At 30.0% G+C, this 16,847-nt stretch overlaps 1 protein-coding gene and 1 non-coding gene across 2 annotated transcripts; both read right to left on the bottom strand.

Annotated features, from left to right (window-relative positions):
• Window positions 1–6,714: 6,714 nt before the first annotated feature.
• On the bottom strand, window positions 6,715–7,501 carry LOC113375342 (SWI/SNF complex component SNF12 homolog). Its single transcript, XM_026615278.1, has 2 exons — window positions 7,412–7,501; window positions 6,715–6,972 (listed from the first exon to the last, which is right to left on the bottom strand). Exons 1-2 carry the CDS (start codon window positions 7,499–7,501, stop codon window positions 6,715–6,717), a joined length of 348 nt encoding a protein of 115 aa, XP_026471063.1.
• Window positions 7,502–14,712: 7,211 nt separating this feature from the next.
• Trnat-cgu lies at window positions 14,713–14,786 on the bottom strand. Its single transcript has one exon. It is a non-coding gene; the product is annotated as a tRNA-Thr (tRNA).
• Between the last annotated feature and the right edge of the window lie 2,061 nt (window positions 14,787–16,847).

Here is a 16,847-nt window from a genome sequence, read left to right as displayed (position 1 = left end):
TTACGTTTCAAATGTTTTTGATCATTTTGGCATACCTTAAAAAAAGATGTATGTGTTTGTGTGTGTGTTTTCAAAGTTTTCAAAGAAAATTGAAACGTTTTTAAAAAATTCAGTTTTTGTTATGGGATGCTCCAGCAATTTGCCTTGACTCGGTGCTCTGCACCACTATAGTTATTATTTATTTTGATTAATCAGAACCTTGAAATTCTATATGAAAATTATCTAACAGTAGAAACGTCAAGAATTTCTCTAATGAGAAATCTCTGCTAGAAGAAGTAGTTACTAAATCATGTATTTTTTTTCTCATCCTGAATTCCATTTCATTCAATTAGGGATGATTTACTATTTTATCTTATTTGATAGGTACTTTGTGCTTTTTGTTTAATGATTATAATCTCTAACCTGTTTCATAATGTGTTCTTTATGCACGATTCCGGTGGTTGCATATCATGAAGCATGACTACTGCCCTTAATATTTTATATTGGGCCTAAATCTGTTTAATACATATGTGTTAAAGACTTGTGCAATAAGAAAAATAATTTGTACTTTATTTCAAGAATCTATTCAAGTGTATGAATACGAAAAGTATAAACTTAAAGCAACAATCTCTTTTGTTTGGAAGAGCGCGAGCGCCGTCTGTGCGCATCTGCACGCCGTAATGTGAAATTTTGAAATTAATTAAAACCGCAATTAATCATCGTGCGTATTGTTCTGAGGCGTGCAAGAGACTCGCGCCTTTTGCTTCGTCGAACATTTTATCCTCTTTTCATGAATTCCTTCAATTATTTGCGAAGAGTCAATTAGATAAAATTTAGTATTTCAAGAATTTGTAGTTGTTGTCACTAGTTCATGAAAGGTTAGAGTTCTTGAATGTGATTTATTAGATATCGTACTTTACATTTTCAATTTTTATTTTTGTATACAGTAGGAAAGACTGGGCACGGTTGTGGCAAGGTACGGTTGTGACAGTCGTCATAACAGATAAACTATACTGATTTTGAGAAAGGGCTCAAGGAGAGAAAGATGTAGTATGTTTTTTTGAACAAGTTTTCATTATTGCATCGATTTGTAGGCCGCATTGCTTTTAAAGAGTCAAAAATAAGATTTTTTGTGCGATTTCTTTTAATAATAACCGTTACTTGTATACAGAGATTTTTTGTTCATTATTTTGCTAATTGGGCTCGCCCGTAGGTTAAGAGTGATGGGACCAGAATCAGAGGTCCCGGGTTCGATACCCACTTTGAGCAGCCTGTTGTCAGGCAGCAGTGACACCGATTTTTACTTGGAAATATATATAGTAATATGTTTCCAAGTGAAAATAGCCCTTAGCTTATTGCTGCACCAATAAAAATACTCGCCCTATTACAGAAATTATAATAATAATATATCATATAGAGATGTGACAACTGATTGGGTTGACATCTGTCAAACAGACTTATAAGGCTATTGGGTTCTGATTGCTGTTCAAAAATTGCTAGTAACCAGCAATAAGTTTTTGCCTAGATAATTTAGCTCAGCCATAAACATGATTTTTTTCAAGGGTGAGCACTAGGTACGGCGGTTGTGACAAATTTTGTGGGTACGGTTGTGACAAATTTTGTGGGTACGGTTGTGACATGTATTTCTTGTCCTTTTCGGATGACGATTAGACAAATAGGAAAAATATAACTTAACTAAGGTAAAATACGAAAGGGAAAGGGAAAGAAAAATTCAATGTAAAATAAAATTTCCCAAAGATTTCTTATTAACTTTGTTTGACAAAATATGCTCTGTTATATATTATTATATTTATATTATTTTATTTTTTATTTTTATTATTTTTAAATTCATGACATTCGATTAAATAATTATGTTGTGTTGTGTTACATATTTCTGACAATAACAGTTCTTTCTGACAAGTTATTTTGGTGTTTATAGCTCTATTGTTTTTAACCTATTTTAAGCCTGTGACGTTCCTGGAGGGTCAGGACACTCCAGAATTGTGACACTCGCCTTTCGCCTTTCTTGTATTATTTGATTTTATGACTAAATCATCATATTTAAGGACAATATTGCAGTATTTCCACGTAGACAAATGTTCAAATTACCATTGAATTTACTTTTTTTTCAGCTAATATACCAGTATTAGCAAAATTATTTGCTAATAAAGTGGCCGTACCCAGTCTCCCCTAGTCTTTAGAAATTTGAACTAACCGTGAGTTTCTACTCGAGCATTTAAATATATAAATAATACTGAGATTAATGAATAAACTTGCATCTCATGTAATCTATTTACTATTAGTAAGTATCTACTATTAATGAATCAACACATTAAAAATCAGCGCAAGCCAAAAGACACGAATGTATTTTTAGTATCCCTGTCAGACGAGTCGTTTTATAAATGTATTTTTTATGTATAATTATTACAGATAAAATGAGTCACAAAATAATAAAGCGAGTCAATTAATTTAATCGTAGGAAAAATGTGATCATTCTTGTTTACCTGATTCTTTCAATGTCGATGATTTCGAAAGGCTAATGTTTGTAATTTAGAACAGTTTAATTAGAAAGTACAATAAATGAGGGTATTTAAGTCTGAATGAAGTGTCGAATTTATTCATTCTCTCTGCACTATATGTTCGTATTGTGTTCGGCGAACATCTATTTATACTCAAACGGGGGTCTGTTTCTTTATTCATTTGAACTCGGTGCAAAATCGACCCTCATCGCTGTAAAACAATGTGAAAAATGATATCGGGCAGAACAATGAACGTCAAGGAAAGCCCCGCGGGCACAATGCGCGCGAATAATTGAAATGGAATTGCCAAAAAGGAAAACGTCAATTGTCATAATTAAATATGCACAAGAAATTAATTTTAGCGCAAACGCCATTACGTGTTTTACGAGAAAACACGGGCGGGATGATATAGAAAAATGATTGCATGCACATGTATTTAATTATACTAACGTGTATATATAGGGTAGAGCAGGGCTTAAAGGTCCGCAGGTAAAAAGGTCCATCCCGATATCTCAAAATAAGTGAAATTAAGAACTTTTTAACAACATATTAGAAAATAAAGATAACTAGTGGTGCATGGCATCATGCCTTAAGGCAACATGCTAGAACTTTCCGTACCAAAAATTTTAGTTTTTTTTAAAATAATCAATTTTCCTTTAGAACTCTGAAAAAAATCTAATTTTGAGATTTTTAAAATTATTGAAAGAAATTGACCGTTTTGAAAAAAATTTTTTTAATATTGTGGGTAAAGTAAAAAGTTCGTTTCTTTTTCGGCGATAGGCGGCTTTATTTACCAATAATTCAGAAAGTGCAGATCGCAGCGGCACCAGTAAATCTTTATTAGAAAGGTGACACTACGACACTTATTTTCATAGTACAGTCAAGGAAATCGGTCAAGTGGTTGAAAAGTTCTTTGTATTCGAAAATGGAGAAAACTAATGAAAAAAATTGCTGTATTTTGCAATATTATTATGATGAAGGGAAGAACGCTCCCCAGACTACTGAAAAAATGTATGCTGTACAAGGTGCAGGTACTTTATCAAAATCTGCTGCTTGGAGATGATTCGCTCGCTTTCGTTCTGATAATTTTGATGTGAATCACTGAAAACGTTGATGAAATCCTTAAAAAGAAGAGCAAGGTAAGTAAATCAGTTCTGCAGACATTAGGAAGGAACTAACCATAAATCAGAAAACTGTTTTAAACCAATTACATAAAACTAAGTAGAAAAGGAAGTTCGATGCGTGGGACTCTCATAATAAGTTGGGCGGGAAGAACTTGATAGAACGACTCAACGTCTGCGATGAGCAGCTGAATTGCAATGAAATCGAACCTTTCTGATTTTTTTCATAACTGGTAAGAAAAAGTAGATTATATACGACAATCGGAGGCGAAATGAATCATACATTAGTGGTGGTGAGCGACGACAAACGTTTACAAGTCAGGAATGACACTGAAAAAGGTGAAGCTGTGTTTGTGGTGGGACTGGAAAATAATCGTCAATCGTGAGCTACTTTTAGTTGGTCAGACAGTTATCAATCCTACTGTAAACTGTAAAGTTGGTATTGGTATTTTGCCTTGAGGTAAGTTACAATGTGATAATAATGCTAATATAGTTATTATGATAATAAAATAGAAATGTTTAAAAATTAACAAAAAAATGTGCTCAAAACCATGCTATATTGTTTAAAAAATTATAAAAATTATAAAAAAATTATTAGAATTAATTACAAAAATTAGTGAAAGTTACATTCTGAGAAAAATAAATAAAAAAGGGTACTGCGTATATTAAAATATATGATATAATGGCTTACAAAATAATAAATGTTCATAGACAAGGAAACAAAAATTAAATTCAACATATTACCAAAATTATTACCATTATCATTGAATTTAATATATATATATATATATATATATATATATATATAATAACATCTCTAGTAAAATTTATATCTCAAATAATTATGGGGATCCCGAGCTAATAAATTAATTTTGTTATATATTTATTTATAAAATTAATAAATTAATCAATAAATGAATGTAGTAGTAAATTAATTTATAAATATGAAAAAAATTAAATGTTGTAAGTTTAGCCCGCGACGACATGATTTGCCGCCGCAGCGGCGGCATACGAGCGGAACGGTAAAACATATTATGCCGCCGGAGCGGCGACATCCGAGCGCAACGGCAAAATGACTATGCCGCCGGAGCGGCGGCATCCGAGTCGAAAGGGTTAATATACACATTGATGTAATAGTCTACATTTGTATATACATTAGACAAAATATAACGGGCAACCTTTTGGGAACTATAACAGACTGATATAATTCCAAATTTTATCGAACCGTTAAGATTCCAAGTATCAAAACGCTTGCTACCATCTAGTATATTTGACATTTTCCATTTGTACAGAAAAAACCGACGTTTTCCGCTAAAAACCCGGTTTTCGAATTTCATAACTTTCGTCAAAAAAACGGTTTTTGAAAACCGATCAACCCTAGTTGGCATATTAATACTCAAAAATATCAATACATGAGTATTTCACATGAAAAATAATAGAAATATAAATATTACTAATGTTGCAATTGTTAATTATTATTATTTGAAATAATCATATTTCGATTCATTTTTACGTAAAATACTCATGTATTGAAATTGTTCAGTATTTTTATTTCAAACTAGCCGGCCCGACAGACTTCGTCCTGTCAAAAAAAATTGTAATGTGGCGGTGTTTTGTGCCTACCTTTTTTCTATTCTTTGCAAAAAATTATCCTGAACAGAACCGTCACCCTGGTATTAATTCGGTGTGAATTAAAAATAATTAAATAAAACAATATAAGCATTTAAAAGTAAGTAATTTTAATAATGTAAATCATAATTCAAAAATCAGTTCAATTTTCATTGTAGTGCTTTGTGATTAACGATGTTTTTTGTTTGATTACCTGGCGCATAGACAAACAAATCTGATCTGTTTTCCAATACGGGAACAAACAACATACAATTTTCCATGTGAGAAACATGGGTTTTCTAAATTAATACCACAAACACTTAATGATACCATAAACGCACGCAAGAACATCTTCTGCTTTATACTATCCTTTGAATATAGCTGGTCGATATTTCGCTACATTATAATTGCCGATCCAACCTTTAATTGAAGATTATGAGGTGACAATCCTAGCAAATCCGGCGAGTTTAAAAACTCCGATTGTCTTGGTTAGTTGCCGAATAAACTGTTTCGCCTGTAATTTGTTCTTGAATTTTGAAATTTAATTAATTTACATCAATGTTTTTGGCTGCCAATATAGCTCGTTAATTAATAGAAAGCTATTTCTATGTTTATATAAATATATTCAAAATTATATTATCAAAAACTACACAAAATGTCATGACATAGATCATTGTTTTTTTTTTTACAAATTGCGTTGCCTACTCGACCAAAGAAGAAAAGGGCTGTTTTTAGGGTTTTCCCGGCAATAATTCTTTTTTTTTCTCGCCGTAACAACCATCCTTGGACTTCAACGAACATTTTAAAAAAAGAATTGGCCAAATTGGTCCAGGCGTTGTTGAGTTATGCGCTTACCAACACATTTTGCGATCCATTTTTATATATAAGATAATTATGTTTCGATTTTCTTTTACATTAAATACTTATGTATTGAAATGGTTGAGTATTATTGTTTGAAATAATTATAATTCTATTCTTTTTTGCGTCAAATACTCATGTATTAAAATTGTTGAGTATTATTATTTGAAATAATTATACTTCGATTCTTTTTAATGTAATACAATATAGTATTGCAATTTTATTTAATACATTTTTATATAAAACATTTAGTCCATGAACATTTGGTACATCTTTATTTATTAGTGGGATCCTATTCATTTGGGGTTTTTAAGCAATACATTTCGGACTGATGACCCTTCGTGATCGGTTTGTGATGCTTCTTCGAACAGTATGACCATCCATGGAGACTATTGGATTTGGTTGCATATGTAATGAGTCGGTGAGAAGTGTTCATCGATTATACTTTTGATACTTTTTGAGTACTGCCAAAAGTTTGTGAAATTATGAATATCAACAAATATATCAAGCTAAAATATCAATAGCAAAAGTACTCACAATTGACAGCATAGTGTAGATATTTACTCAGCACTCGATATTTCGTTCTAACACTAGTTGTCATAAGACTGAACATGTGATGCTGGTTTGATTTATTCTAAAAAGTGGTGGTTGAGGTGCTTTATTATGGTAAAGCCTTTAAGGCGCACCATCCCGGTCACATCCTCAAATTCAGCATCACAATCGATATAGGCTGGGTCTTCGGGATCTTGGAGTTTTCTTTCCTTGATTTGTATCCATATTAGCTTGACTACGTTGTAGCGTGTTTCGGGTTCGTCGCTGCCAATTAGTTTGGCCAATGAGGGTGATAGACGGTACCGTTTGTGGATTCCTTTGCGTGCTGCCCGTTTCTGCAAAAATAACAATAATATAAATAATAATAATAGTATTAATTATATATATATATATATATATATATATTTATATTATACTAGAGGTAATATGAGTTGTAATCAATTTTGACTTTTAAGAACTTTTATAGATGACAACCCAAACAATTATCCGATTTTTTGTGAATTTTCAATATTACTTACTTATTACTTTTAAACTTTTTCAGATAAGGGCTATTTTTACTAAAAATATTTTGCTATCTATAATTTTAAGTTAAAACTTATGGAAGTGGTAACTGAAATCTATATTTAGTTTTCGTTATTCATTGATTTCATTTTAAATTACAAAGTCTTTGTAATTCCAACCATACTACATTCATATATTCGTTTTTATGATGTTATTTCAGTTGTATTGATACTTTTTTTTTAATAGTATATATTATTTTTATTTTTCAATTACCTTTTTTGCCTCTTGAAACAAGACTTCAGAAAGGGTAGTCGAACTTATCGACCGTGATTTCGCCTTCTTTCTTGTGCGCCTCGATACCATGGTGCCTGAACTGCTAAAATAATGTTAATAGTAGCGTATGAGATACTAACAAATTCTATTTTATCTCATTATTGTTGAAGTTTGATACTAAACACTCTATGTCTACTCTATGTTTATGTTTATATGTTTCTCTTTTGCTTTGTGTCAATCTACACTTATGTTATCTATGAATGTTAATAATATTTGTAATGCATGTGTTTAGTTAAAGAATATATAATTAGTCAGTCTGTTTTTATCCTTCTGCATGAACGGTTGTATTATTATTCACATAAACATTTAACATAAATTCCACAATTATCATAACTTAAACTGAAAAATTGTAATACAACGAAATTCCATTATTTTAAATAAATTTCAATAAATATTTTATTAATATGATTAACAATAAAACCATGTAGAAAGAAATTACACTAGAAAACTAATATCTGATAAATTAACAAATACACACATACAAATCTAAAAGCATCCATGTCAAGTTGTAATAAAAAAAATCTATTAAATATTTTAACTAAATTAAGTCAAGTCGAAATACATGACAGTTCGATGTATCATTAACTTAAAATCAAAGGCTTTATCATTCAAATAAAAAAAGCTTTGTAGAAGATAAATGACATTTGTCATTGGCATAAAATTGAAAACTACAAAAAAAAATTGATAATAAATTTGCAAATACATTATGTGAAAATACAATATTTTTATAATGAATTTTACTTACCTTTACTTTGTTCTTTGGTATTTAAAACTGTGAATTTGGAAAAAAGAAATTTGGAAGATTTTTATACAAAAATTTTGATAGCACACATTTGTTTTCGTGGTTGCAGCATACTACTATAATTTAAAATTCAAACCTGAAAAAAATCATCATCAAAGTGTCTTGTACGTCAGTAAAACAACTAAATTTAAATAATCCAGTGTGCCAAATCTCTTTGGGCAAATTGTCAAACAAGTTCAAAAAATTGATAAGTTCCTTCTTTCTAAACCACTTGGTCCAGTTTCGTTTATTTACTTTTAATGTAAAAAATCGGCATAGGTAGGTCAATGATTTTATTAAGGAAAAGGTTTTTAATAATAGCTGTTATTGTTAAAACTGTTAAGTTCTCTTTGATGTTCAAAATTTGATTTTGTATATATATATATATATATATATATATATATATATATATATATATATAATCAACACGATATAACACGTAGTCGAGTGTATAACTCTAGAAAAGGAGATGGTATACAGTTTTACCATTGCAGTGAGTCTATTATCTTCTTTATATAACTCGAAAGCAAACTAGTGGGGCGCATGGCATCGTGCCTTAAGGCAAATTGCTGGAACTTCCCGTACCAAAAATATTTGTTTTGTAAGATTAACATTTTTTAAAAAAAATTACTCTGAAAAAATTAGATTTTTGATAAACTATAAGTTTTTGACATAAATTTGTCTTTTTTTGAAAAAAAAAACTTTTTGACGAAAAATTTATTATGAAATATTTTGAAAATTCTGATTTTTTTTTTAAAACAATCGTACTGCTTTAACTGCATAGAGACAAAATATCGAAGGGCGTAAGCGCCGCGTCGCCGTCTAAAGGATGAACATTGGTACGGAACCCACAGTTATGTAATCAAAATTTATACTTATTGTTAAAATCTCAATAAAATATCTGATAATTTGATGTGCATATGTCTAATGATCATTTTTGACTTTTAGTTTAGATTACTATAACTTGCCCTACGGGAAGTTAATGAACAGAGAGATTGCGCCATACAATTGAAAGAAAACGGCTTCAATTGAAGATATTGTTTTCCATCATGATAAAGAAAGATCACACATATTTGATGACCTGCCAAAAGTTTCGAAAGCTTAGTTGAGATTTTTTTTTGCATCCACCGTATACTTCAGACATTCCATCCTTTGAACAAAATTTGTTCCAAACTCTGCAAAACTATCTTAATGCAAAGAGCACTTGATTCAGTTTTTTATCCAGAAACCACAGACGACACACTAGATTACCTAGTACATAATAGATTCATGTTCGATAACTTGTACACTTCTTCACTTTGCGTACCATTTAAAAGATAATTCTTAAGTTATTCCTAAAAATAAATAGTGGCCTGATTTGGTAGCATATAAAACAAACTAAGTACTTCGAGTAAATACCAGTATTATATTACCAACTAGACCATCTCGCCCTCCTCGTCCGTTATCTTACAAGACAACCCTCTGCGACAGTTCTGCATAACGCATTCTAAGGGCATTCGTTGTCAAATGTTCATGAATATTCAGAATGACTGGAGTATGTGATTGTTTAATTATGATGGGAGTATACATTAATTTACTCCGTATACGTATACGACACGATGCTATACACGATCGTAGGGGAGATCAGAGCTGCTCATCAAAATAACGACGGGGACGACATGACTCAATTGCTGCCTAAATATTTTTGAATGTTTGCCAAGTTTATCAAACTGGAAAAGGGTTATTTTTCATGTTTTATCTCTGTCATGATAAGAGGAATCATTTTGGTCAAATGATAGTAATTAAAATAATAAATATATGTACAGGGTGTATTCATTCTTAAAAACTCGGGACAATTGTGGTTTTTTTTTTCCATATTATTGCTTGTGGTCTTAAACATGTAATTCACGATTACGGTAACAAATTTTAAATCAACAAGATTAATATAAGTTAACCACAATATCCAAAAAAACTTTGCACTTAAAAGCTCATATATTCCAAACAACGTAAGATATTTTTTATAATTATTTTCAGGACAGTTAAGCTCAATACTACCATGCGCGCATTAATTGATTTAATAAAGATTTGTGAAAGTGTAAAAAGACTGGTATCGATATTTTTCTGGTAAAATAATAAAATAAAATACACGCATCATTCAGATATGATAGTGTTTTGAACAATGGTCAAGGATTATTTTATAGTCATTGCATAGCAAATTTTTGTCGGTTCTCTTATTTATGACTGTCTCATTGTGTAATGATATTAGGCATCCTTTGCCAAATCTTCTTTTAAATAAGTTATTTTCGAAATGTAGGATCGCGGGATTGAAAAAATCTATGTTATGTTTGAGGTTATTAATGTGATCTGTTAGCATTGTTTTATATTGGTTCTTGTTTTTGGAATTGTTTTTATGTTCTGATTTTCTTTTGTGAAAGTTTTGACTGTTCACCTAATAAACGCAAATAGAATTTAGATAATTAAGCTAAATAAACTAGGTTATTTAGGAATCTTGGGTTAAATTTGGATTTAAATTTTGTAAAAAGAGTTGAAAGAGTATTTTCGAAAGTACAAACTACTCTAATATTATTTTTACTGAAAAGTTTTCTTCACGGATAATGCAATTCTTTTATAAAAGATAAACTTATAGTTCCGACGTTTATAGCTTTTTCATGGTTTGAATTTCATTTCAATGGTTTAGAAACTATAGTAGTTCTATAATTTTATATCATTTTTCTTCTACATTATTTATAAAATATTTTGAATGACGGTCTCGATGAAGGCCGAATCGTATGGTTAAATAAAGCTTCTTACAACTGCTTTAGTTTTTTGTACATGGTGTTACTGCCGGAATCAAAATAACTCATCAAATGTATACCAACGTGCCTTAAGGCAAATTGCTGGAACTTCCCGTACCAAAAATATTTTTTTTTGAAAGATTAACATTTTTTTAAAAAAATTACTCTAAAAAAATTAGATTTTTGAGAAACTATAAGTTTTTGACATAAATTTTTCTTTTTTAAGAAAAAAAAACTTTTTGACGAAAAAATTATTTTGAAATATTCTGAAAATTCTGAACTCTTTTTCAAAACAATCGTACTGCTTTAACTGCATAGAGACGAAATATCGAAGCGCGTAAACGCCGCGTCGCCGCCTAAAGGATGAACATTAGTACGGAACCCATAGTAATGTAAACGAAATTTATACTTATTGTTAAAATCTCAATAAAATATCTGATAATTTGATGTGCATATGTCTAATGATCATTTTAGACTTTTAGTTTAGATTATTATAACTTGCCCTATGGGAAGTTAATAAACAGAGTTGATATGCATCAACACCAAATTCACATACTTCAATATATATGTATATACATGTATATACATACATACATGTATATATTTGGTTGGTCCTTGATATAGATATTTTCGATTATTTTCTCTAAGGGGGCTCAAATACTTTCAAAATGATAAAAAAAAGTCTCAAAGTTTTAGCTCTTATTATTAACATTAAGAGAGTCCGCACTCCAACTAAAGTTTCTTATGGAAATAGCATGGGGAAAATATCACTTGTTTTTTAGAATTTTATAACATAGCGATAAGTGAATCAAATTTTAAAAATAACATTGTATTTGCTTATTTTGATTATAAAGTAAAAATTTACGACAAAAATTTGATATATTTTATAAAAGAAGTAATTACTTAAGAAGCAGAACTTTGGTTGAAGTGCGGACTATCTTAAAGTTAACATTAAGAGCTAAAACTATCAGATAATTTTTTTATTGATCTGGAAGCATTTAAGCCCCTAGGAGGAAAAAAAATCGAAAATATACAAATTGACGACCATTCTATATACAACATAACCATTTACATATAGGGTTGTTTTACTTCTGGCACAAGCCAAAACACTAGTTTATCTTTCCAAGGCAAATTCGGATTCTCATCTAATCAGCGACTGACTTAGATATTTAAGACGAGACGTACCTATGACATTGGCGGAAATTGTGAATACGAGCGAAAACACAGTAAGATCGATTCATTCATTAGAGCGGCGTCACCTGTTTTACTTATACGCCCAGAATCAAATTGCGATCAAGTTGCTACGCCGGAGCCGTAATTGCGGTCGCAACGCAAATTACTACGCAATTAATCCGTCAGTCGTCTTATTATCAAATACGCATTACTCAGATGTTCGCTTTCTACGAGGAAATTGTTTTGTTTGATTCATGCGTTTTCCCTTTGTTCACGAAACAATTGGTTGCAAAACCTTTTGAGACAATGAAAAGTTTTATCGTACATTTATCATCAAAATGTAATATTATGCAAGTTCATTGGTTGCAACGTATGGTATGTTTCGGGGCATCAGAAATGAATTAAATATATGCTTCAATTTATCAATGAATCAAATTGAATTAGCCACACTCCCGAAGATACACACACTAGTGGCGGACACTAGTTCCTAACTGTTTATTAAATTATGATTTATGTTAGATAACAAAGTTAGAAATCAAACTAAATTAACAAAACCATAATCTTTGCTAAAAAATAATTAATCAATCAAACTTTGGTATCAAAAAATATCATTTTAAACAGTGCAGGACATTTCAAAATAACATGCATTGATCACATATGTAGCCATCTCGACATTCTGGAATATCTGCATATGTGTCTTTGACGAATATTCTTAGATATTACAAAAAAGTCACTATTGATCCTCCTTTTTGCTGGGCCACACTGATGCTTTCAGCTGGTGCATTCACCATAAGCTTTTCATTCTTCGACTAGGAAATACGAAAAATGGGGGTATATAGTGACCATTAACACTCATACAGAACAAAATTAAATGATTGGAATAAATTACGTATATTCTAACAAGAAATATCAATATGTTTACTGTCCGGGACACTATGGGACGACTTAGTGTCCGGTGCTAAGGGACAGACATTTTCGTTCATTTGGTGGCACCTACTAAAAATGAGTAAAAGACCTAATAATATTCTACCATTTTACGGATAACAATAAAGTACAATGTTTATTTTTGCATACTACTCAAATATAAATGCATAAATATGCTAAAATTATTTTCATTAATATTTAGGTGACGCCATGATTTTACACCTAAAACAAGAAAGGGTTGCCGTGGATGTGTGCAAGCGAGGCTTGGCGCGTGATCCTGTACCTGTGTGCCCCCCATGCCCCTTTCACTTGTATTTTGAAATAAAAATATTTATACTCGCTTAAATAATACATGTTAAATAGTGTCCTGCGCTTGGTGCCGTCCGGCGTTACGGGACATTCCCCTATATATATATATATATATATATATATATATATATATATACAGGGTGTTTCATGCCTTGACGTCAAATCGAAACGGGGAGATAGTATTGGCCTTAACTGTCCTAAAAAAATTAGAAAAGAAAATATCTTACGTTGTTTGAAAGTTACGAGTTTTCGAGTGCAACTCAGAGCTATGGTGAAATTATGACCATTTTTCGGCTTCAGCCATTAATTTTTATTAACTTTGTTCACTTAAACTTTAAACCATAATCGTGAATAACATTTCTAGAACCACAATCAAAAACATTTACATAATTGCCTCTAGTTTTCAAGAATTAAAACTTTTTGTTAAACTTTGAATACATTTAAAAAAAATAGATTTTTTAAGAAAAGTTGAACCAGAAATCATACAATATAATGTAAGATCCAGATTAATGGTTCAGGTTTTTACAACTTAGCTAATCTCTTGGCATGTAAAATTTATTATTACATAATATATTTCAGATCTATCGCATCTTCAAAATATCACATTTGTATATATCGTCTTGAAGAATATCGAAATATCCACATTAACCTATTAAAAGTGCAATAAAAGGAAACACAAATCCACTTTCAATATGAAAACTAAGTATTAGCATGGAATCTTTAGTTAATACTATCGCACCTCTTGAAAAATGTGCGTCTATTTGATTTAAAGCCGTATTAATTTTTCAGGCGTAGTTCATAGTTATCATTTTAATAACAAATATATGATTATTATGATAATAATGGTTTTATACTTCAAGTATTTTTATTTACATTCTTGTTTTATTTAGCAATTGTAATTAGCATAGTGTTTTTCAAAAATCACACATAACCTTGTTATTAAGAAAATCGCTATAAATAAAATTATAGAGATTTATTTTAAAACCTGCATTAAAATGCATATTTTCATATATAGTGACATACCAAAGAAAAATTTCCAGTGCTAATAATTTTGTTGCTACTGAAAATTACCCTAAGCAAGTTCAATTTATTTTTAATTGACACGTTTGACATTTTGACGTTTATTAAAGCAAGCTAAATTTAAAGAATTAATGAAAGTACACATAAATCATTAATATTAGTGGTATGCGTACTTATAATTATTATTTTATAATAATGATGAGTAGAAAATGAAGTAGTTATAATATTTTTTTCATATTATTAGATTCAAAAATATCATCTGACGCCGGAGAGATTCGAACTCCCGATCCCCTGTTTACGAGACAGGTGCTCTAACCACCTGAGCCACGGCGTCTTTAAACAATTAATTATTTATTTAAACAAACACGACTAAATTATTATAAATCTCAAATTTAAAATTGATATATTGTATAATTTCTCAACTTTTTAGTACTCATTGATAGACACAGAGAGAATCGAAGTTATCACTTACAAATCAAAACACAAAAATTAGATATATGAACAAATTACCAATAATTTTTCAAAATGTCAAATTGAATAAATATTATTGTTATTAATGAAATCTTTTTCCGATCTTACAGAAAATTTAAAATCTTAAAAAGAGAACTATTCAATACTGAACATGTTATTTTCAATATGTTTCAATTTCTCAAACTCATTTATTTTTTTTTCATTATCCAAATTTATGATAACTTTACTAATAATTCAAATTTTAATTATAATTTTATAAGAATAAAATATACTTTGGCTTAAACGTCTGAAGCTTCTGTCTGTCGAATAGAATATTTAGCATAAAATTGTCTCTCGTAACTGATTTAATTTTTGTACGTCTGACTCGTCTAATTAGTGCTTTTAATTAACAAAATCATATTAATTTGATACAGAATTGATTCGCAGAGAAGAAATATACTATATTTCAATTTATTAATTTGTTTGTATGATTAATTAATTGATGTTTTTACATTCAAATCGCATAAAATTTAGTTAATCATGATTTTTTATATTAATCAAAATTATTTCTATTTATTTCCATGCAGTTGCTTTAAAAATGATTAGTGTCAAATGTACAATTATAATCTCTACTTTGAACTTTGCTGCATCTACCAATGAGTATCATTATTGGACAAAACTATTCAAAATTAATACATGCAATTACTACAATAATAAAATCAACATGAGCATAACATAAAACAGCTATCAGGAGTGTAATGCCATCTTTTATCGTGTCGAATTGAATTATTAGCTTTACAGAGTCAAAAGTCGTCCAACAAACACTTGTAATTAAAAAAGAAAATTGTAATAAGTTTATTATTGTATAACATGTATGTTGTCATTGCCATACAAAATGTTTTCATAGTTATTCGACCGTATCAATTTAAGCACGCTCGTTTATATATGCCTATGTAATATGCATAATGCGCACAAAGTTAGTATTATTTGTTTAAATAAGTTAGTTCTCAACTAGGAATTTTACAGCGAATCAACATGAAGACGCAACTTTCTTGTCTGTGTAACCCGATATAAATTGGAAGCGAAGTTAATTAACTCATCTAGAAGAAATTTCGTATGAGTTTATATTAAAATCACAAATGTGCCTTATATAAACATTCTTCACACATGAGCGTATTTAACTTAATTCCTAGAGAGAAATTCATTGCAGAACTTCACTTGCAAAATTTTATGCGAGTGCACTAAATTAAAGCGTGTAACTATGCATGTAATGGAGTGTGTTCATTTCGTATACGATACGGGAGCAGAGGGAACCATTATTGAACACTATATTTGATAAATACTCATAATTTATATATATATATATATATATATATATATATTGTGAGGGACATCTAACCATTCGTAATAATTATAAATAGTATAAATATAACGGTTAGAATACAAACAACGCAGTATTCTTCCTGAAACATACAATACGATGTATGGTCAAGCCTAGAACGTGTTCCTAATAAAATTTTATTTAGTATAAGTTCTTCAGTAATTTGTCAATTACGTGAAAAGTGTACAAGAAATCATGAAATAAATAAATACATCAAACGTCTTTCTCTGTTTACAATGATTCAGCCTCCACAGATTGGTAATAGTTTTGTTAGCAGCAGAAAGAATCTACATATTAATTATTATCTGTGGTGGCCTTCTACATATTGTTTGGGGTGCCATTGGATGTCCCAGCATAACTATATATATAATATATATATACTTTCTAGAACATTTTTAATATTAAAAACAACTGATTGTTAATGGAAGTGTACTAACTGTGTACTGTTATTGCGTTTTGGTCAATATTTGGATAAATAGGAAGGGTGAACAACTTGATGAAGAATAGAATGATTTTTTTTTCAATTCAAATTTATGCTATTTTATTATCTCAAGAAAGTCTGAT

The sequence above is a fragment of the Ctenocephalides felis genome, unplaced genomic scaffold (assembly GCF_003426905.1).
Source record: "Ctenocephalides felis isolate EL2017-DRISC unplaced genomic scaffold, ASM342690v1 CF-g0.4_SCAFFOLD_01886, whole genome shotgun sequence".
In the NCBI taxonomy this organism is placed as follows: Eukaryota; Metazoa; Arthropoda; class Insecta; order Siphonaptera; family Pulicidae; genus Ctenocephalides; species Ctenocephalides felis.
This window is presented reverse-complemented; position numbering and strand designations above follow the sequence as displayed.

What these genes read in the sequence shown, in the direction of transcription:
- LOC113375342 (XM_026615278.1), bottom strand. Translation starts at nt 7,501, where the DNA reads ATGGTATCGAGGCGCACAAGAAAGAAGGCGAAATCACGGTCGATAAGT. An exon ending in TGTTTCAAGAGGCAAAAAAG is followed by an intron (nt 6,973 to 7,411) that starts GTAATTGAAAAA and finishes TTATTTTTGCAG; the next exon opens with AAACGGGCAGCACGCAAAGG.